Raw genomic sequence first — 22471 nt, forward strand, 5'->3', positions numbered from 1 at the left:
TAGTGATAAAGATGCCAGATGGTTGTGGCTGTAGGGAACGAGGAGGGCAGGGCTAGTCTCTTAAAGTGAAACACAGACCTGGGAAGTCCCCTTGAGAGTTTGGCTGGCGTGGACTGAACATAGTCTTAGCATCCCAAACTTCTGCTAGGAGTAGAAAGGCTTCTGTAAATGGCTAAGCGGCTGGCTTCTCAAAGTTCTTCTTAAAAAAAAAAAAAAAATGCACTTTGGAACATGTTCTTTAAAGGATGTTTATTGTCTAAATATGGCTTCGTTCATTCTTATATAAAAAAAAAAAACATTACTTAGACATTACATTTACCAGATTTCAGTTCAAAAGAGGTCCTAAGGCAGTTCTTACCGTGATGGAAGCACACTTTGATGGTGTCTACGTGAGAAAATAACACTCTACAGAGAGCTGTTTGATGCTAATGTGTCCTTCAAACATTTCCTCTCAATACTAGAAATACATAAATTCATGTACATAAAACTAAATGCAAAGGAAGGCACAGCTGGTTATATCATGTATACAAGCAGAGTTCAGCATATGTAGAATTAAAGCGATAAAAAGCTTCACATCCTTATTAGTTACATTGAGAACATTAAGAAAGGCTCTTCACTGTCAGTGTTCAACACTCCAGAGCTAACAGGATAAAAAAACACAAACATTAAAATCCACTTAATGCAAAGCAGACTTTCATAGAGAGCTGAATATATATATATATATATATATATATATATATATATATATCCAAAACTTTTTTTTAAAATGCTAACATACATCTAGATTATCCGTGTTACGAAAAGTGCAAACCAAATTAACCCGGTTTCACAATGTCCTTCTCATGACACAGGTAAACTAGCCCATGGGGACAAACTGGCGTCAATCAGTTCTGAGTCCTTAGTGGCTGACAGTGGTGGTGGCCATCATCATGATTTCTGGGAGCCGGAGGACAACAGGACTGGGGATGGAGCTCTATCCAGACTGGGGAGCGGCAGAGGCATGTGACCGTTGAGCAGTGTGGGGAACTGGAAGGGACAAGAAGCATTTAGTAACTGTGACAAAGCCATTGAGGAGCTTGCATCCCTTTAATGTATAGACAGACCAATGGAAGTTGTTCTCTGAGCCCAGTGATGGGAGTTGGCTGCTGAGCTGCTTTACAGTGGTTACCTAGAACAACAGAGAGAGGCCCAGAAAATGCCCCTGTCCTGTGTGCCTAAGGCTCTAACCTGTCCTTCACATGTTGCAGTAAAGTTTATTCTACTGCTATTTTTTTTAAAGGTTTTAAGCTAGTTTCCTGATTTGCTTTAACTATCGAGGGGTGAAACTGGAAACCAAGATTCTTTACATATGGGTCAGCAGTGTCAAATTTTGAAATTTGCTGCCAGGTTCCTTTAGCACAACAGAGATGTCTGTCAGTTCCTATTCAAACTGAGGACTGGGGAGCTGGACACACAGCTCAGCAGTTAACAGTGTTGACTGCTCTGTTGACAGAGGACCTGAGCCGGATTCCAGCACCCATGTCGCATGGCTCAAAACTATCCCAGCTCCTGGAGATCTGTTGTCCTGGCCTCTGTACATTTTTCTAAAAGAAAGATGATCTTAACCTTTCCAGGAGGTGGGAAAGTACTTTCCTCTGATCTAATATCAATGCATTAGGTCACCCTTGCACAAGCAAACAGTGAGATTTCTGTGTTGGTAACTAAGATGGTAGCTGGCAGAACGAAAGCACTGAATTTCATAGCTGGAACAAATACTTGAGTTGTGATCCCCTACGAAGAACAGTGAGCAAAAGCATCCTTGTAATCTGTGACTGCCCACTCAGAGTTCCCGTTCCACATTGCCAGACATGCAGTGTGGCCAGCTGATCCCCCAGGTACTCTGGTGGCTTAATCCCTGTTTAGTTCAGGAAAGTTAAATATTAAACCTGAGCACTAAATATCAAACTGCAGAGCCTGGCACATGCTGGAAGTACAATAAATATTTGTAGAATGAGCAAATACTTTTTTTCCCCCCTAAACTATTTCGGTAACACACTCAACGCCTTTGCTTCTCAGGGGCCTCTGTTTGGTTGGCTCACTAGGATTATAAAGTAAGCTTTGTTATCACCACTTTGTAAGTGAGAAAAGCAACCCAGAGAGGTTCTGACTAGCTCAAGGTCATGGATCCTAAGCAAAAGCAAGTCTTATCCCCGGCTGTACTCAACTGCCAGGCTCCTAGGGGTTTCTTGTCTTTCCTAGAGCTTTGGGGTCTTCACATTTTGTGGGACTTTGTTTCTGTTGAGTTCCCAAATCTATCTGCATGCACTTAAACCTTTCTACACCAAGGCCCTTGTCCTTGTCCCCACTCTTAAGGTGACTTCAGATGAACTGCAGAAGAACCAGGCTTGAGCTTTTGTTTAAGGTCACACATTCTCTCTCTCTCTCTCTCTCTCTCTGTCTCTCTCTCTCTCTCTCTCTCTCTCTCTCTGTTTCTCTGTCTCTGTCTCTGCCTCTCTCTCTCTTCTTCCCTCCCTCCCTCCATTTTATTGGTGCCTATGATATGAAAGAATCGTCTTTAGTATCAGCTTCTTCCGTGTGTGAAGATGGATTGCTGCCCACTGTGCCTACACTTATTTGCCATACTTGATTAGCTTGGGTTCCCCCCATACATGGAATGTTTATTGGGTTTTCTCTCAGCACAGCTATAAAAGTGTGCCAAGCTAAAAAGTTATATAGAGCGCGTTCTCAGTTGGAGGCCAAGTCTCTTCTACCCTGTTTCCACACGCACCTGCCTGTGTATTTGTAGATCCCAGTGTATTTGTAGAAAAGGCTCTAGATTCATGCTCGGCCAGTATCTTTGGCACCTCTCTCTCTTTACTGAAACATTTTGCAAATAGAAAGCATACCTCTTCCAGAAAGGTTAGTGCCTTGCCTTCTCTCTCCTTTGCTGAAATTCTGCCATATCTGTTCTAATCTGGTATAAACATGGTCTTAAGTAGGCTGGTACAGACCTGTCAGTCATCCCAACATTCAGGAGGCCGAGGCAGGAGGACTACTGTGAGTTTTAAGGTCAGCCTGGGCTACAAAGTGAGTTCCAAGTTAGCCAGATCTACAGTGTATGACTCTGTGCCAACCACTCTCCCTCTAAGATGGACGGACGGACAGACAGACAGACAAATTGTCTCAGGAGATCTATGCAGCAATGCCTTAGCTCCACCAATTCTCTCCCTAAGGATTTCAGTTTGCTTTTCCAAAACTCACACAGGTAACATGCCCACTCTGCTCAAAATGTGATGTAGGTCACATTCTCTTTCATTCACCAACACCCAGTGTACGTAAATGTGGCTTATTGTTTGTATTCATTTTGAAGGGGCTCAGTGCTAATCTGCATTCTGAGAAGTCCATTTCGATGTCTTAATATTTTTCATCATTAGCCTTGTTCCTCTTAGGGTGTTTGTTGATTTCCATTTTTAAAACTGCCGCCTCCAACTTTTACATGCCCCATTGCCCTTTTTTATGAAAAGAGCCTTCTTATTTTAAAAGGTATGGAGTTGCTTCCCTTTGCTCGCGGATCCAGCCATAACTTGAGACCTCTAGGCTGTGCAACCTGTCAGCCATCCAGGCTAAGTTGTAGCCCCCTTCTGACCTCCCTGGCTGCTTTTTAAATGGCTCTTGGATCGAAAACAGATCTGTTTACAGATCTGTTAAAATAGAATCTCTTTGCAGATGGCCTTTGTATGCAGTAGTCTGCAAAATTCTAAATGTATTAGGAACCGCTTGTCTGCAGCTCTTCTCAGAATGTAGTTCCTACACTAGAACATTATTAGAAATGTAAACGTTTTATCAGACCATGCTCAAGACCCCATGAATCAGAAGCCTCAGGGTGGGCCTGGCATCTTTACTTGACACACTATCCATGCGACCCTGATACATGCTGACTTCGAAGAACCGCTGGCTATGTGGTATGGACATCTTCCATAGATCCTGGCTGTCAGTCTGCTGTGGAATGAACTATCTTTACTATTGGGAATACTGGAATAGAAACAAACTGGTTCCTTGTGGCTTTCCTAGAAGATCTTTAACCTCCGTACCAGTCAGATGGCAGAACTCCCCAAAACCATAGAAATGAGAAGCTAATATTCACTGAGCTCTGCAGAAGTTCCACGTTAGATGCTATAGTAGTGTGGTCCTACCCCCAAGGGGCTGATGTATCCATACAACCCGCTCCTGCTGTGCTTCTTCTAGACTGTACCACTTTGGGTTAAAATGGTAACAACCAACGTGTTCACTGTGTCTGACCAGAACTGAGCTGCGATGGGACTTAGGGCCAGGAAGAGAAGGAAACTCGATTACTCCAGGGAGTAGTCATATCATGACACCCTACTCCAAGCCTGCCAGGAAACCAGAAGCACATGATAGCAATCTGAACCTCTGAAGCTCCTCCATCCTTCCAGTGAGATCCTAAATCTTATTGTGTATACATTGTGTTCTTGCAGAGAGGTGCTCGGCAAATAACTAGGTAAGCAACGGGACCACCTTAGAGGACAGACTGAAGCTCATAACAATTTTTATTGATATGTGTGCTTTGGCATCTTGTTGCTAGGCCATCAGTAACGACTGACGTTTGTGCTAGAAGGTGGGAGATACAGCACAGTGAACAGGATATGGTTCTTGTCTTTTGGGGTTCCACTCTCTAGTGAAGCTGGCCAGATCAATGGGCAGTTGTAATATAAAATGTTAAGGGCAGTGGGAATAAAGGAGTGACAGCCAGTTTGGAGTGAGCTATCCTAGGTCAGAGGAAGCAGGCTGAGTAGGACCAAGTTGGACAGAGAGGAGCACGGAGCTGGCAAGGTATCCACCTTTGCTTTATTCCTGCCCTGCCTGTACTCCCACCCTCAAGACAGTAACACCTTGAGTTGGTGAGTACCATTGAGACTCAGGAAATACTGATCTCCACGGGATAGTGAGTAAGGCTTCTGGAAGATTCCAGAAGAAGGATGCATGAGGGATGTACTCACCTAAACTCAGAGCTCCTCGTTATTCTTTAACTATATGCCGCACAGTATTTTGTTACAAAATTCGAGCTTGGTTATAATCTATAGATTGATGCGGGTAACGGTTCTACTCCAGTTTGGAAAAACTGTCCACCGTTTTTTATTTCTCAGTGTTTTTTCATGGGAATATATTGACTAGTTGGGTTCCTATTTTAAAGTCTTGGGCTTTTATAAAAATCATATTTTAATTTTAAATCGTCTCTGCAGTCAGTTTCCAGTTTTCCTAGTCTCGTGGATGTGTCCGGAACACTTAAAGAATTCATGTTTGGATTCCTAATATAAGTGCTTTCTTTTCTGCTGTCTCCGTGTAAATGTCTGCCTCTAAAAGGCTGTGCAAACTCAATCCTTGTGAATTCCCCTTCGAAACTTGAACTTAGTAGCTCAGGGGCAGAAGGCACCGTCAGAGCCGGTGTGGAATTTAGAGAAAAGGCATCCTTTGGATGACTCGTATTTAGAAGCTCATCCGCACTTACCTGGAAAAGTGTGTTTGGCCCTTGCAGCCTGGCAGGACTCAGTGGGGCGACTGGACTAAGGCTGCTCCAGAAATGTATGCTGGGAAGTAGCGGACTCGGGGTCAGAAGCAGTCCACTTGGTGTCTAGAAGACAAGGCAACAGGCAGGTCTTGACAGGGGTTCACCTAACACCAGCCGTGACCAAAAGCAGCAGAGTGGTTAGGTGTGTGGGCCACAGACAGTGAACCTAGCTTTGGCTTCTCGGGGAAAACTGGGCAACGTCAGTGCTGTCTACATGAGTAGGGATCATTTAATTCTCCTCGGGACTAATTTGATGTGCAATTCTTAGGCGAGCTACCCTGCCTAAACATTCTGGTTGGAGAAGTCAGGTCTGTAGCAGCTTGTCAAACAGTTCCTTCAACCCCTTCCCCCTGCTCCCAGTAGACAGATGTACAGACAGAACAGGATCCCTGGAAGGGGCTTCATTTCTGATCAAACCGTGTACAAAGTGTACAGCCCCCACGCCACGGGCACACATTTGTAAAAAGGTCATCTCGCTCCATTACCAACAGCCCTGTAATAATTGAAATTCTATTTTAGCATGGATGGCGGCCACTTGTTCAGAAGCCCTGAGCTGATTTTGCGGACTTCACTCTGGACGTGGGGCTGGGAAGAACTCATCGCCCTGGCAATGGAAAGCAGGGTTGTAGAGCCAGAACTCAGTGTTTCTTAGAAGTGATGGGACTGGCATTTGCTTGCCCACACTCGGCAGGAGGCCTGGCCCACAAGCCAGCTAAAGGGCAGGAGAAACAACCCACCCAAGTCAGTAAATCTGCACAGCTTTTATTCTCAGCAGAGGCAAGCTCCCTGGCCCAGGGTGTCTGCACCTCTGGTGACCAGAAGGAGCCCCTCAATAAGACTCTTTGTGTAAGAACACAGCAAAGGCGCCAGCATTAAAGATTGCATCATGCTGGATGCGGCCGTGTTATTCTTTCCTAGAACTGGCCCCGGCAGCCTCGGTAATTATCCAGAGCATTTGGGCTTAAACCGAAATTGAAAGGTTTGCTCTGTTCAGCGGGAGAGAGACAAACATCCAGTGGTCTTCCAACCAAAGTGCTGAATGGTAAACAAATTTAAACCCAGTTCTTTGAGTCTTTGGTTCCCCGGCATTTCCTTCTACATATTAAAATGGCCTACGAGGTTACTAGGATAAATACGTGTTTTGTTTTGAGTCAGTACTCCCATTTTTTTTTTTTTTTTAAAGTTGGGGGCAATTTCACAAGTGTGCAGGCCAGCTGGCCTCACTGTTAAAATGAATGGCTAAGCATGCGCTCTGTCAGGATTCCTGTATTCAGAACCTCTACTCACTAGCTAGACAACCTCGGACGAGCAACCTCTGATCAGGCCTCAGTCTTAATCTGTTAAATGGGGAAATGAAAATGCATGCTATTATTGCAGGGTTGTGGGAAGACAGCTAATTCACCTACCACTCTTAATATATTACTATATGTTAATTATATTAATTTCATATAGTAATATAATACACATTTTATATATTTTTATCTTTTACATATTATAGCATACTAGGTGTAATAAATACTTATATATAGTATATTATAAAAGTATATAACATATATATGACCAATACATAGAAATGTCAAGTCTAAGTGACTCTGGTCATTTGTAAATCAGTAATGAATATAAAATGTACCTGACATATTCATTAAATGGACTTTATCCATTCAGGAGAGAATTCTCATCTAGGTACTAAAAAGGTCTGGTGGGTTGGGCCCCAGTTCACAGACCCGGGTGATTTGAGATACTGCAGAGCCAGGTTCAAACCACAGTGTTACTAATATATAATAACCAGTGTCAGGGCTTTCAGGGTCTTCTCAAAGTCTGCATGGTCTTCTAAACCATAAAGGACAGCTACCTTTTTCTTATCCAAGGCCACAAACTCACATGTCTGGGCAGTATGTAAAGTACAGGGTTTCTGTTTCCATAGTCTACAATTTACATCCCCTCTGGATTTGAGGTGCACACCATTTGTTTCTGAGGAATACCGGATGGACCTAGAATGCAGTGGCCTTCCATTTCTCATGGTTAATACGTTTGAAATGTCTTCTATAATATATGCCAATAAACATTGTGAAATGACCTCATTAACTCTCCCTCCAACTGCTGTGCTCCTCGGAGATCCTGCGGCCTTAAAGGAAGGACTGTTTGGGAACTTCGAATTGGAAGCTTCCAAAAGAGCCTTGCCTGGGTTATCTCAGGACAATGCAGAGCCTCCGAGGTGCCTCTGCGTGACCTCCTGGAGGGAGGACCACCTGCATAGCTCAGACTTTGCTGGGAGCCAGGGAATTAACAAATGGCCATAGTTGTTCCTGATGTCAGTGAAAGACATGCCCCCTGTCAGTGGGCATTCGTTTGCAAGGAGAAGGGCTTTCCCACTAGGCTCTCCTTTCTCTTCCTCCCCATTCAACTCCACTTAATTCTGGGTCTCCTAGAGAGCGTATGCATGTGACCTCTAACAAGAGCAGCTGACCTCATCCAGATGTGTGGCAGCTGTGTGCTGTGGCCCATGGCCCTTTGTCTGCACCAACCTTTTCCTCTCCTGTCTCTCTCTGCCCATCAGAAATGCCACCTCCCGGAAGCAGACGCCTGGCCTTCCCCTCACACCGATGGGATTTCTTTTATTTTGCTGAATCATTAAAATACTATGGAACTCCATTCTCCCCTTAACATTAAACACGCTCTGCCACATACTGTGCGCATTCTTCTGATTCCTCTTTTCATGGCCATTGGAGAATTTGTTCGTTGTTCTCAGCCCCCCAGTGCTTGATGACCTTCAGCCCAGTGACCTCCCCTCTCAGGAGTCTGACTTCTGTTAGGTCTCAAACCCAGGACAAGTCTCACTCAGTACCTGTGGCTCCTCCCAGCACTTCTCGCTCCGCCCCTTACCCTAAGCCCCTCCCTCTGAGGGGCTGGGCTTCGCTTCCCTTCTTCCCTCCCCTTTACCTCCTGCCTCTGATTCCTATTCTAACTCAGTCATTCTAACAGACCACATATTTTAACTGGTCTCTTGGTCCTGTCTGTTGCTCCCCCTCCCTGTCTCTCCTCTCATGGTCCTGTTTGGTCTGCCGGCAGGTTCAGCCTAGAGTTTTCCTTCTGCCTGCTTTCTCTACATCTACAACAAAAATCTTCTCCATCCGTCAGGAGTAACCATGTCCTCCTCCTTTTATTTTATTTGTTTATTCATCTTCTCCTGCATGTTCAAAACTGAACTCGTTTTTCATATCCACCTCTTCTTAAGACTTCCCAATTTTGTCAGCAAGTACCATCAGCTGTGTATCTCAACATTTATACTGATGGAGACCGAAAATATTTGCAGAAACAAGAACAAGATAAGACACGATTTCTGCACACATGGCCCTACCTACCACTCAGCATCCCAGGCACCAAGACAGAAGAAATAGTACCTTCCTTGGACTCATTTTCAACGTATCTCTCCACTTTCATCTGGGCGGCATTTAAATCCAATCAGCTTACCACTAGAGACATTCTATAAGTCACTGGACAAATCCATCTGCCTCACATCCCCTATCCAGTACATAGTCACTCTAAAACACTTTATTCAAAAATCCATTCGTTTTTAGGGGGTCAGGAGAGAGGCCTCAGCCACAATGCTAAATCCCCTATAATTTGTTACACATCTCGTCACTTCACTGTCAACCCTCCTGCTTGGCATTATGTGTCCTGGGCTAATCACATTAGAGACTCATAGATTTACAACTCCTCAATCTTTCCACACTCAACCTCCCTCACTCCCCAGCCATGGTGCCCAGGGTTTTAACCTTCCCTCATGTTGGTGGCTGAATGTATCATGGCTTTCCCTGATTTACCATGGTCCAAGCATATACCCTTTTCTCCTGCACCTTCCCATCATCCTCGTGTTCATCTACTGGCTCTCACTCAACCCTCAAGTTAGTCACCATGCCCTATGGCTGATGGTCTCTAAATTTCTCTCAGATCCAGCTCCTCTGGCTGTGTCTGTTACAGCCCGGCATCTTCGCTGTCCGATTAGCTGAAGTGTTACAAGGTATCCTAGCTGAATACAGTGGCCCCTTCTATATCCAAGCTATTAGGGTGACTTTCTACCACACAGTTCATACTGTCCCACATGCCCTTCCAGTGTTTCCTCCTGCCTCAGCCCACTGCTGCCTTAATCCCACCCAACCCCCATCTGACTAAACTCCAACTCTTCTTCTACAGCTGTTTCTCATCCTTGCCTCGTGCTCTTCCCAGCCCATGGTGCTTCAATCCTGTCTGTCAGAAAGACCTCTGCTGCCCCTCAGCTCCTTACTCAACTGTGATTGCCCTTTCCATAGCTCCTCCCGACATTTCACTCCTCTGGACAAGTTCATCCTTTCTTCCTTAGCATTCCATTTGTGCCTCCTAGCTCCCAGGGACTCTACCACCCAGGCTTGTATCCCTAGCGCCAACCACAGCGGCTTACACGGGTGAGGTGGGGAGGGGGTGCTCCTGTCAGGTTTCAGGAACTAAGCCAAATATACCTGCTTGTGCTGCTCGGGTCTCCTCTGCAGGACATAACTGTCTGGTGTGCATGCATGTATGCACTTCATCGGGGATAGGTCCTAAGGTTGTAAAATGGGTCACTTCTCATGTCCCTTTTTTATGTCTTGTAAAAATTTATGTTCAGTGGTCATTTATTAACTCTCGCGAGGAGTCCGTGTTCCACTTGCCTTATGCCTCTAGAAGTTGTTAATTTCCTATCAAACCATGTCTCAACTTCTCGGGCAGTTTTCATGACCAGAATTTATATTTGGCGCCTATTCTTTACCTTCTGGGCAGCAGCTGTAAGCTCATGAGAACAAGAACCATGTCTAAATACTAATCTTAGTATCCCCGGAGCAGCAAGCAAGTGCCTGGGTGTTCAGTGACTAGCTCCAAGCAAACCGATTAGAAAGGAGGCAGAGAAGACAATGGGTGTGGCCTGCTCACTGGCAATGAGCTGATGTTTTGAGTGGGTGCTGAAGACACTAGGAAATCATCCAGACTTCAGGAAAAGTAAAGGAAAAAACCCTAACACATATACCTTAAAAGTGGTATAGAGGCCAACAGACTCCAGAATAATGGCACTCCAGAGTTAAACATTTTCAACAGCTGGGCCAGGAGTACAGGCACTTGCCACCAAGTCAGAGTTTGATCTCTGGGACTCGCATGGCAGAAGGAGAGAACCAACTCCTACAAGTTGTCCTCTGCCCTCCACACATGCGCCACGGCCCACATGTGCCACCATCATGCACAAAATTAGTAAACGTTATATATATCTCGGAAGTCACAGAATCTCTAGAAAGCCACAGAGTTGTCTTAATTCGATAAAAACACAATTTTAAAGACTTCACTAAAGGAATAGAATCCTCCAAGAGTTTTGTCCAGCTCCAGTCCGAAGGAATGAGGTAAGGAGAGTCTCACACATCTAAAGAAGTACTGAGAGTGATGGAGGGCAGACCAGAAGAGATGGACGAACCATGGGCAGTCAATAGAAGCTAGGAGAGGGGCAGCAGGGGACCCCAGGGCACAAGGAGAGAAGGCACTCCTTAAATTGTTTATCTGGGGCAACCCACAACTTGGGAGCCAAGAACCATCATATCTTCTACTGCAAAGACCTACAAGGAAGTTCTCTGCCTGTAGGAAAGGTCATTATGAACAGAGCTGGAGGCCTGGCTGGGGAAATGTCAACAGAATAAGAAGGAAGTTGAACAACCCTGGAGGGAAGGTGGGGGGGGGGGGATGTTTTGCTTCTGATGATAATGGCAAGAGACAGAAAGATGGAAACCACCCCAGAAGTGGGGTGTGGGGGACAGGATGCCCACACTCTGGTTCTCCTACACTGCTCCAGACCCCCCACTTTTCTGCCTTGGCCTCAAAGCTGTCTCACCACCCCATAATAAAGGAAGTAGGCTTCAGCATCTCAAACCGAGCAGGCTGTCTCCACTCAGCCACTAATCCCAGGCTACTGCTGAGCAAACAGCCTGAGGCATGCATACTCAGACTCTGATGGTGCCCGGTGCTAAATCATCTCAGATTTCAGCATCGTGCACAGCACAGGTGAGACGAACAGGAGTCTTGGCAGAAATGAGAAATACAATGCCTTGGATTCCAAATTAACTTCACCTTGCGGGGACAGGAGCGACAGAACACAGATGGAACATGGCAGGAAGAGAGACAGATGAAACCAGCATGCAGAGGAGTCAGAAGTTTCAGCTGGCACCTCGGCTGCCAAGGTGCCTGGCTAGAGGCCAGGAGGGCTTCATACCCCAGCTCCTTCCCCCTCTGCCTTCCATTCGGTAGCTTGTGCCAACAGGGACAGCAAGCGCCTTGCTTTTCAGCAACATTCAGATGGGACCTCTGTAACTGAGCTCTGACATCATTTGCTCTGACGTCATCATTTCTCTGTACCTAGTTGACTTCTGTTTGAGTTTTCCAGCCCCTTGTTGGAGAAGTCCCTGCCTGGACACTATTTATTATAAACTTAACACCAAAAGTGATGTCCCCGGCTCTTTACAGCTCCTGTCAGAGGCTTTGCCGGTGTTCCTGACAGGAGGCAGCTCTGGTACTGCAGGAGCGACACACTCATGCTGGTGTTGTTGTTGTTGTTGTTTTTTCTGCCCATCAAGTTGAAGATGAAATTTTCAAATCTGAATGTGGACCCCATGACACATGTGGGAAAGGACAGCGGTCATGTGACATGCCAGGGGACTGGGTTGGTAGAGCACATACTTCCTCTCTTGTAAAGGACGCTCACCCTCAGCGGAAAGGTTTAGAGTGTTCTCACAGAAGACCAAATGCTGTGTGCCACTTCACAAAGCGTGCCCTACAGGAGAAAGGATTCTTTCCATGCTTAAGGGGAAGTGCTAAGGGAGGCAGGGAAGCCCATGAGGCAGGAAGTGAGCACTCCCTTATGATGCCTTCACCAGGGATGCTTATTCTGTTTCTGAACCTCACCCTCCCAGGAGGGAGCACTGAGGGTGAATGGGAGAGCTAAGTAAGGGTGGATGGGTAAGCTTCTGGGGGACCCCTGGATCAACCTGTTGGGGAAACTTTAGTAGTGATCTAAGTCTTATACTGACTTCAAGCACAGCCTAATCCTGTAGAACAGGAAGCCTGTCACGATTAACCCATAAGTGGCCTGTCTGGTCTAGTTAAACCACTGATGACTGAAAGGAGGCATGTATGACTGAATTTTACCAGATCTCTGCCCTTCTCTCCCTCTCTGTCAGCCATCAACAGCCACAGGAGGAGCAGGGTGCACATTTCAGGAGCATGCAGTCTCTGGTGGCATTTAGGTTCTGAGGTTACACTATGTCCCCAAGGAACCTCTTTTACTACCTGTATGACACCTCTTTCCAAATTCTGTTGTTCTCTCTCTCTGTCTCTCTCTGTCTGTCTCTTTTTGACTCTCTGTCCCTCCGTCCCTCCCCCCCCCCCCCCCAGAAAGCCTAAGCTCCATTTTTTAGTTCCTGATAGTCATTCAATGCAAGTGGTATCCTCTCAGCTTGACTACTCCTCTCCCTCCCCCCCCCCCCCCCCCCCCCCCCCAGTGCCTGAGCCTCAGTTCCAGAAGCCAGGCTTCCTAAGCATTCTCTCCAGGGTTTTAGGCCATTCTGGTAGGTTCTATCTCTGGGAATTAACTCTTTGTCCACATGTTGGGATCCCTCTACTCCTCAGGTCAAGGGCCCTCCCCTCCTATCCCCTGCCCTGTCACCCCCAACCCCCACTGAGTTCACAGTAACTAGGACCAAAGCCAAGGTAGCAATTTTCCTTGAGATAGACAGGGTTGGTGTCAGCCCCACTCTGCTCAGAGAAGAGGATGCAGATACAGACTCATAGAGAACACGGATGCCGAAACTGGGGATGACCTTGGCCTGACTTTAGACCAGTCTCAACCTAACAGTCATAAACACTAAAGCCCAGACTCTCCTCCTGGCAGCTTTAACTCTTCTTACTTGCCTGAGCTGCAGTGTGAGCTGCTACTTGAGAGGCAGATTTCTTGCCTGTTGCCAGGCAGCCTTGCTTTGTTAGGGAATGCTAATTTGGGAGCGCCTGTGCCCATTCCAACCTATCACAGGAGTCCTGGGCCTCTCTCTTCAGTAATGAATGCTGTTCTTACAGCCACTTTACAAAAATAAGCTGTCACGTGACCCCTGGGATGCCTTGCAAAGCAAAGTAGCAAGGAGTTGCTGGCCGCTGGTCTGCAGACCCCCATGGGCTGCTGTCAGGGTGAGAGCAGCTGGGTCTTCTCCCTGAGGGACGGCAGAGACTTTTTAGCTCAAAGTGGATATGGATGCAAACTCATTTTCCTACTTACAGCTTTAGATTCGGGTCAAGGTACTTTACCTCTGAACCCCAGTCACCACAGCCAGGCAGTTGTAATGGCAACAGTATCCACACCAGGGCGGGCTATGACATGGTGGCAAGGTAGGTGATGTATGGCAGTTGTCCGAGGATGATGGTGCCTGCCAGTTTGTTGGAGCTGCCTGGGTAGGGTAGCATGTCCACCATCCTAATGTATTGTTAACTATACAGCATCACCTAGAAAGGAGCTGCCCACTCTCCCATACCTAGGAAGCTAGGGAGGCAGAAGCAGAATCTAGCCTAACAGTGCTAACTTCTACCACTAGCTTGCATCTGCTTTGATCTGGGACCTAACATCTGCCCTGAAGCTGAACCAGACACCACTATGACACTTGTGAAGGGGAAAAGGCCACCTTTTCCAGAGGCCCATAGCAGCTAAGACTTAAATGCACCATGAGTTTTCCCTTCTTTCCTCATGGGACCCGAGCTTCCCCATAGCAACCCTGCTTTTGGTGGGGACTTTCCTTCTGCATGTCACCCTTATGTTTCTTATTAAAGGTCAACCTGACCCACACAGCTCCACACTGACAATCCGTGAACATAAATTTTCTTATCAGGAAGCACATGGTTTATGAGTGCCTCCAAAAAAAATATGCCTTAAAAATCTCCTAAGGCCTAAATGCCCCCTCAAGTGCCATGCCCCTGGAGGTCTCCCCACCCTCAGAGCCTGGTTACTCTGGTCACAAAAAGCAACTGTCCCTCTTGTTACCAGGATACCAAGCCTTGCCTCGTGGGCGCCTCTCAGTGTACATAGTGATGTTGGGACACTGGCCAAGGGATATCTCTCAAGGAGAACAGGTGGTTCTTCCTGCTTCCGACTAGGATCAAGGGAATAGTGTTTACCTGTGCCGTGAAGAAGGCTGGGGTTAGAGATCCTGAGGGGAGAGCTGGGCTGTTGAGGGCGATGGAGCCGATGTCGGTGCCGGAGAGCAGCAGTTGGGGTGCAGAGATTTCCAAGCCTTTGGGTTTTTTGCCTTTTGGGGGAAGAGATGGAGACTTGGTTTTGGAGCCCGATGACAGATTTAGGGGCTCCAGAGAATCCGAGTCATGGCAGGCTGCCTCCAGGAAGAGGCTTCTATGTTCGGAAGGGAGGGGAGAGTTGGGGGACAGGGATGGGGACCGAGATGAAGAGGGTGACGCAGACGAAACGCTGGCAGCATTTGGCAACATTAAAGAGGAGATCTTGGCTGAGACAGACGAGGCCAGGAAAGCGGATGCCGCTGCGGCCTCGGATGTGGAAGGCAGGGACACCACAGGCCTGGTGATGTGCTTGTCGGTTTTATTGGTCACAAACCTGATCACAGTCCTGACTTCTTCCACAGGGGGGCTGTCATCACATGGCTCCTCCAGCTTCTCTGTCTTGATGGCCTTGAAGGCCTCTGGACTGTTCTGCAGGGAGTTGATGGTGAAGGCCGAGTATAGGCCTGAGTGGATGTATTCGTTGCGGCTCGTGCTTTTGAGGGAGGACAAGCCATGCTTGTGGACCTCCCGGCCTTCTGGGGACATCTTACAGTCACTGTCCTGCAGCAGGAGGCTCTCCCGGCTGATCTCCACTGCGTGAGGATCCATTTTTAGGATATCCGGGAAAGAGACGAACTTGTACACAAACTTCTGCCCAATCACCTTCTTGATGATGTTCTGTGGATGCAAAAACAGACATTTGAAACGGGTGAGCCAGAGACACGGAAGGAGGGTACACCAGAGTGACAAATGTTGGCAACCGAAGCACCACCATATTCCTCACGCCCACAGGGTGCCTACGAGGAATGAAGTCAGAGACTGAAGGCTCACATTTACACTCTGGTCCTGTTGGCCAGGAGGAGCAGTGAGGTCCCTAGCCTATGGCAACGCTCTCATCTATTATCTGTGATAATTTCGTAATAGCAAAAGCTACCACTGAGCTAGCACTTACTGCGTGGCTGGAATGATTCAGACCTTAGTGCATGTAATTTGCACAGTAATCCTACAAGCAGGTTTTGTCATTTTTGTTTTGCAATTAGGGGAGAGAGCTGGGGAGATGGCCTAGTGAATAGATTGCAAGCATGGGGCCCAAACTTTGGATCAAGAGCACCCATGTGAAAGGGGAAAGGGTATCTCTAGGACAAGCTAGATGATGTCAAGTCTAGGATGGCTAGGATGGCTAGCTAGATCGTCCTGAATCCATGAGCTCTGTGTTCAGCAAGCGTTCCTGTCTCAGGAAGTAAAGAGGAAAGTAACTGAAGAAGAGACCTGATGCCAGTCTTGTGGCTCTACACACACATGCACACGTGGGCAACCACACACCCCGTACACCCACACACATGGGTGCATGCCACATAACACATGCGAAAAAACAAAAAGCCTAAGAATTAGGAGATAAACTTTCAGCACTGCAGTGTCTCACGTGGCCAAGGTTGAGCAAGAAGTGGTAAGGTAGGATTTCCTTCACCCCAACACGGCACTGTCTTACCTGCCTCTGGGAACGGAGACAGTACAATGAAATACTAACAGGAAAGCCCTCTGCTGGGAAGCATCAGGGAAATGTTAAGTTACTGCCACCCAGGAATGCAACGTTTTCTTCAGTCAGGCAGCCATTTCTGGCAAGAAAGCCGCTGGAGAAAAAGAAATTGCCTGCTAGGATATTTATGGCATTTGGTTCATATTCTTAGTTGCTGGTGTCTGCTCCTGGCTCTTCAGTTAAGGCCTCAACTCTCCAGCGGCCTCAGGATATAAATGGAAAATGAAAATCGCTATGAAGGCAAAAGTTTTTCTCAGCCCATGAGAGAGTGGGTTTTATGTGGACGGCTAATTAAGCTGGGAGAGTAGTCCCCGTAGAACCTACCCAGTTCCATGTCTGTCTGGCAAATGCTTGCTGCCGGTCTCACCCTGTGGTTGACTCAAAGTCCTAAGTAAAAAAAAGATGGCTTCCCTCTGGCTCAAAAAGCCAGCATTATTCTATGAGAAAGAACCCTATACGTTTCCTTACAAACTCTTCCTCCTAAACCTTGTAAAAATCAATCATTTGAGGGAGAAGCACTTTATGGACTGAGTGCCCTACAAGTCCAGCCATCTGGTGTATAAATCCCACAGCAGCCTCCATGGAGGGAGGAGGGTAACATCCTTCCACTGCCAACACAAGCATGGAGCAGGAGCCATAGCCACAGACTGCCAAGATCTACTGGAACTAAAGCCAGAGCCTTTCCACACTTCCCCACAGGCTGGAAGAAAGCACAGTACCCCCTGATAGAGGGAGCTCTGTAAATTCTGACCCTCCTTGGGTGCTTATGGCTTGCTGTAAATATGACCATGTTAGGTTTTTGCTTGCTACCTTACTACGTTTTTTTTTCTATCCATTACTATAACAAGAGTGAACCTAGTTGCCATGTTACTGAGATTTTCAAGAAGACATTCCTTGGGGCGGGATTTCACAAGAGGCGTGTAAGGAAATCCCACCACATGAGCCCCAGAAAGAGACCTTGTCCAGCAAAGCACACGGATGCCTGTGCCACAGAACAAGTCAGACTGAACCTGGTTGAACACTCCCATGGCTCAGGGTGTGCTAGGGTTCTGGGCTGCAACTCGCCCCACCAAATCCCGTGACTCTGGTCCCATGGTGACTCTAGCTGACCTTACCTCATGTTGGCAAATCTTCAGAGGCATGGGGGAAAGCAAAAAAGGTTCCACTTGCTTCTGGGGAACAACATCTCTGCTGAAAAGAGCACCAGGCCTGGGTAGAGACTGTGCCAGGAAAACCAACTCCCCACAGGAAAAGATTAAATAAGGGAGTCCAGGACCTGGATAATCCGAAGCCATTCCTATTTCATAAAGGAGTGTGTACCATGGAGCTTCCTCTGCTAAAACTGCTGGGTCTTTATATTTATATCCTATACATTTTATCTTATTTATAGCTTGGAATACTATTCGGCTGAAGACTTTTTTTCCCTTCTCAACCACTTTGAATACTTACCTAAATTGAGTGAATTTGTTAAGCCTGAGTAATTACACAGAAGGAACAGATAAACTGTTGGCTTCAACTGACCAGTCCCACAAACTAATTTTTTTTTTTTTAATGACTGGATCAGAGAGATGATTACTATATTTGTGAGTTAGCCAACAAGTAATTAGGGACGTTATAAAAATGACAGTTTTAGGGTCTAACAAGACTGCTTAGCGGTTAAGGGCATAGATTGCTCTTTGGGAAAACCTGAGTTAGGTTGCTAGCATTCATGTTGGGTGGCTCACAACTGCCTGTAACTCCAATTCCAGAGGATCTGATGCCCTCTTCCTTGGACACCCACACATAGGGAACATACTCACACAGGCATGCAGACATAATAAAAAAAAAAAAAAAAAAAAAAAAAAAAACTGGTTGGGGTTTAAAAGCCAGTCACAAATGGAGAGCTGCCGGGCCCTGACTCATGTGCCTTCCTGCTGACAAAGGACAGGAAACTGTGACACAGACTTAGAATGGAGTATTATGCAACACCAAAAAAGAAGGGCAGAGACATGCTACAACAGGGAGAGGAGTCACTGTGCTAAGTGACTTTAAAGACGATATCGTATCGTCTATTTATATGAAATGTGTGGAACGGAAAATACTCATCATAGGCTGCTGTGGTGGCACCTGTAATCCTGGCACTCAGGAGGCTGAGGTGGAAGGATGGGAGGTTTGAGACCAGCCTGGCTGCACAGTTAAACTGTCCCAGAAAGCTAAAAAGGAAAAGAAACCAAGAAAGAGGCAGAAGGAAGGAGGGAGGGAAGCAGAGTGGGAGGGAAGGGAAGGGGAAGGAAAGGAAAAGGACCCTTTAATCAGAATGTAGATTACAGTTACCCAGGTCTGAGGAGGTCGGGGAGGGAGTAGATGGCTTCTTTCAGCGTGCGCTTTGAACTGACCACAGCAATGGTCACTCTGGGCACAAGCCTTCTCCACTGACCACTGAGCTGTAACAGCGTTCATGGGTCAGGTGAACAGCATGGAGAATATGTCTCAGTAAAGCTGTTTTCTATGAAGAGCACAAGAAGAGCTCTCTGCGCATGCTCATTAGAAGGCAGGGGGCGTGTCCTGTTGCTTCATGGTAATACCCTTACATGCTCAACTCTGCCGTGCAGATAAAAGAAGTGGAAGCAAGGGTTGGGACTGGCTGGGGAGAGGCTCACTGGGTAAAGGGTTCGCTGGGCAAGCATGGGGACCTGAGTTCAGATCCCCAGCACCTGTGTAAAAACCCAGGCATGGAGGCACATGTGACCTCAGTGTGAGGGGAGGAGGCAGAGACAGGAGAATCTCTGGAGCTCACGGGCCAACCAGTCTAGCCAAATTGGCAAGTTGCAGGTTCTGAGAGACACTGCCTCAAAAAACTAGGTGGGAAGCAATAGAAGAAGACACCTTAAGTCAACCTCTGGCCTCCTTATATGGACATGCACCTACCTGTGTATACACACACACACACTACCCATGTACACATGTGCATGTGCACATATTCCAATCAGCATTGGGAAGGCTGTGTCAATTGATGCCCCAGAAGCCCCATGGCAGGGCTTTAAAAGGGCTTTTGAGGAAAGTTCACCAGCACTGGGGGTGGCCCTGATTGGATAAGAAGCCACAAGGAGGAAGGATGACTGTTGGAAATAGCTTGTGGGTTCCACCTGGCTCCTTAGCCAGGAGTAAGTTCTGCAAGGGCTGAAGACTTATAGGGAAGCAGGCAGGGGTGAGGAAGGAAGGGCAGGGTACGAGCATCAGAGAGATGCTTCCCAGCATGTCATGGGCTCAACACAGCCCGAGGGATGTCTGCTTACACGACAGACACTAGCAAGGAAAGCCGCATACAGATAGCCACAGGTAGACCATGAAAAGGAAGGTGGGCCATGGAACAGCTAAAACAGCAGCGCTCTTTCCTTCCAGGGCAGATCCTGGGAATAAGAGGGACCGTGAATATTTGCTGACCTCTCTACCATTCCAAAAGAACATCTCCTACTAAGTCGGCAGGAACGTAGTGTAGGCAACCAGAATAGCTAGGGCTTGTTGAGCATGTATTTGCTGGGCACTGTGCTAAGAGCTAGTAACTCATTTAATCATCTGTGAGGTTATTGCTCCATGTGACAGATGTGGAAACTGAGGTCCATGGTCTGTAAATTACACACTGTCAGAAAGCCGAACTTGGAAACATCTGGCTCTTGGCCAGGGTAGAAGGCTACTTAAGCCAGGACCAAGGCAGAGCAGCACTTGGGTAAGGAGGGCTCTTATTATGGTAAGTGATGGAGATATCTTAAAAGAGTCTGGGTTTTTTACCTTTTCAATACCAGACTCACAAGTATTTATTACTCCCTGTTGCCTGGTAATCTGACAGACACTGATGCAGTTGAGCCAAGTAACTTTCTGTGGTTTGAAGGAGAAAGTTGTGCACATCTGCCTCCTTTCTATGTGGGGAAGCAGCCACTGTGTAATCTCCCATGAAATGTGGACTGAGCAAGACCAACTCTGCACCCTTTCCAGTGAGCCTCAGGCAGCAAGGACAAGGACAGCTTCAGAGAAAGGAGAGTAAGACTACCCTACAGCAGACACACAACAGTGATTCCCTGAAAATGAAGGTTGGGGTTGGAAATGACCCCACTGTCACATGGCACCTTCACTGTCACATGAAACCCTCACTGTCGCCTGATGCCCTCATTGTCACATGACACCCTTACTGTCACATGACACCTTCACTATCACATGATACTCTGTCACATGATATCATCACTGTCACATGACACCCTCACTGTCACATGACACTATCACACAAGCGGTGCAGAAACCTCAAGTGTGAGCAGTCTGACAGGGTGTCAGAGCAGACACCTCTCCCAACTCACTTCCCACCTCCCTGAGATAGTTCACCATGATAGAAAGAAAAATATCACAAATAAACTGACTTCCGTTTCCCCAGAACTGTCTGCAACCCTGACAGGCCAAAGGCTCACCTGCAAGATCAGGTGTGTCAGTAACTGCTTAAATATGTCCGTGTGGACACTGGCTCCTCTCTTTGAAGAGGACAGGGCTGTGTAAGTAATCCCAAATATGGCCCTCTCGTAGCTCACTGTCTGTGGGGAGTTGGCATCTGCACCCTTCTGATGCACAAGTCTCTTATATAAAGTGACACGGAATTCACAGATGGCCTGTGCACACCTTCCCGTAGACTTTAAACCATCTCCATATTCCTTCTATCCCTAACAGAATGTTAATATTACAGACACGGTCGGTATACTGGGTACTGACAAGAAATGTATAGGTGTTCAACACAGGCACGCCTTTTCTTCTGTATCTGCTGAATTCTCAAAATCATGTCTAAGTGTAGCAGACAGATGAAAATTTTCCTAAACTTTTATGACTTGAATACATATGCATATATACATATACACATCTACTGTGTGTGTGTGTGTGTGTGTGTGTGTGTGTGTGTGTGTGTGTGTGTGCGCGCGCGCGCGCATGTATATGCACACACAGTACTAGGTAACATGCTTTGGGGATTGAATTTGCATTCCTAGTTATATTAGGATAATACTCAAATAAGCTCACTAAGCATTTGTATAGTATATGAATTTGAATATATATGGTCACATGCTTAGCCCCAAGATTTTTATAACTATGTATTTAAATTACTTGACAGCTTCATACATGTATATAATGAATTTCAGTCCACCCCTTTCCCTCTTACCCTCTCATCCTCCCTCTTTCTCCTATTGAAACCCTTCTCCCACTGTCAGGCCTTGTATACGTATACGTGTGTGATCTACCTAGTCTACCGAGTGTAACAGGATTGCCTGCCTGAGCGATGGGCGGGAGGTTAGTAACTGGGGATGGGTAGCATATCAGAGGTTATACCACTGAAGAATGCAACACCCTTTTCCCCAGCCAATGGTAACTAGCAACAGTCCCTCAGGGATGGGTGAGGCCTCGTGATCCTTTTCTCTTTCATGAGGAATTGTTGACAGGCCGATCTTGTACAGGTAGCTACAGCTGGGGTGAGGTACTGAGTGTATCGGCCATGACCAGGAGACACTTTGGCAACGATGTTCTCCAAACGCTAGCTCTTACAGTCTTTCCACCCCCCCACACACACCCCCTGCTTCCAACATTTTTTTGAGACTGTGTCTTAAGCTGGTCTGGAACTCGCTGTGTAGATGGCACAGGCCTGGAACTCAAGAGAGATCAGCCTGTCTCTGCCTCTTGAGGGCTACAATTAAAGTCATGTACCACCATACCCAGCACCCCATGGCTTATGTCTTAGGTAGGGTTTGACTGCTGTGAACAGACACCACAACCAAGGCAACTCTTATAAAGACAACATTTAATGGGGGCTGGCTTCCAGGTTCAGAGGTTCAGTCCAGTATCCTCAAGGCAGGAGCAAGGCAGCATCTAGGGGTCATGATGTAGGCAGAGCTCAGATTTCTCCATTTTAATCTGAAGGCTGCTAGTGGAAGACTGACTTCCAGGCAGCTAGGAATAGGGTCTTAAAGCCTGAGGTGACACACCTACCTCAACAAGGCCACACCTTCTCCAACAGGGTCACACTTCCAAATACTGCCACTCTC

General features: G+C 46.9%; 1 protein-coding gene across 2 annotated transcripts in view; it reads right to left on the minus strand.

The window, feature by feature from the left end:
• Positions 1 to 234: 234 nt before the first annotated feature.
• Positions 235 to 22471, minus strand: part of Elk3 (ETS transcription factor ELK3) — a 63562-nt gene continuing 41325 nt past the window's right edge. The window contains exons 3-6 of one of the 2 annotated variants that reach the window (XR_013106306.1): positions 15222 to 15565; positions 14771 to 14901; positions 5507 to 5629; positions 235 to 1026 (exon numbers count right to left, since the gene is read on the minus strand). Coding sequence is in view for 1 of the 2 variants with exons in the window: in XM_076920003.1 (XP_076776118.1) it covers positions 928 to 1026; positions 5507 to 5629; positions 14771 to 15565 (1017 nt within the window). In the remaining variant the exon portion in view is untranslated. Of the gene's footprint in view, positions 1027 to 5506; positions 5630 to 14770; positions 15566 to 22471 lie in introns of both variants that reach the window. The other variant, XM_076920003.1, reaches the window with a different exon arrangement.

This window comes from Arvicanthis niloticus, chromosome 22 (genome assembly GCF_011762505.2).
Source record: "Arvicanthis niloticus isolate mArvNil1 chromosome 22, mArvNil1.pat.X, whole genome shotgun sequence".
Classification (NCBI taxonomy): Eukaryota; Metazoa; Chordata; class Mammalia; order Rodentia; family Muridae; genus Arvicanthis; species Arvicanthis niloticus.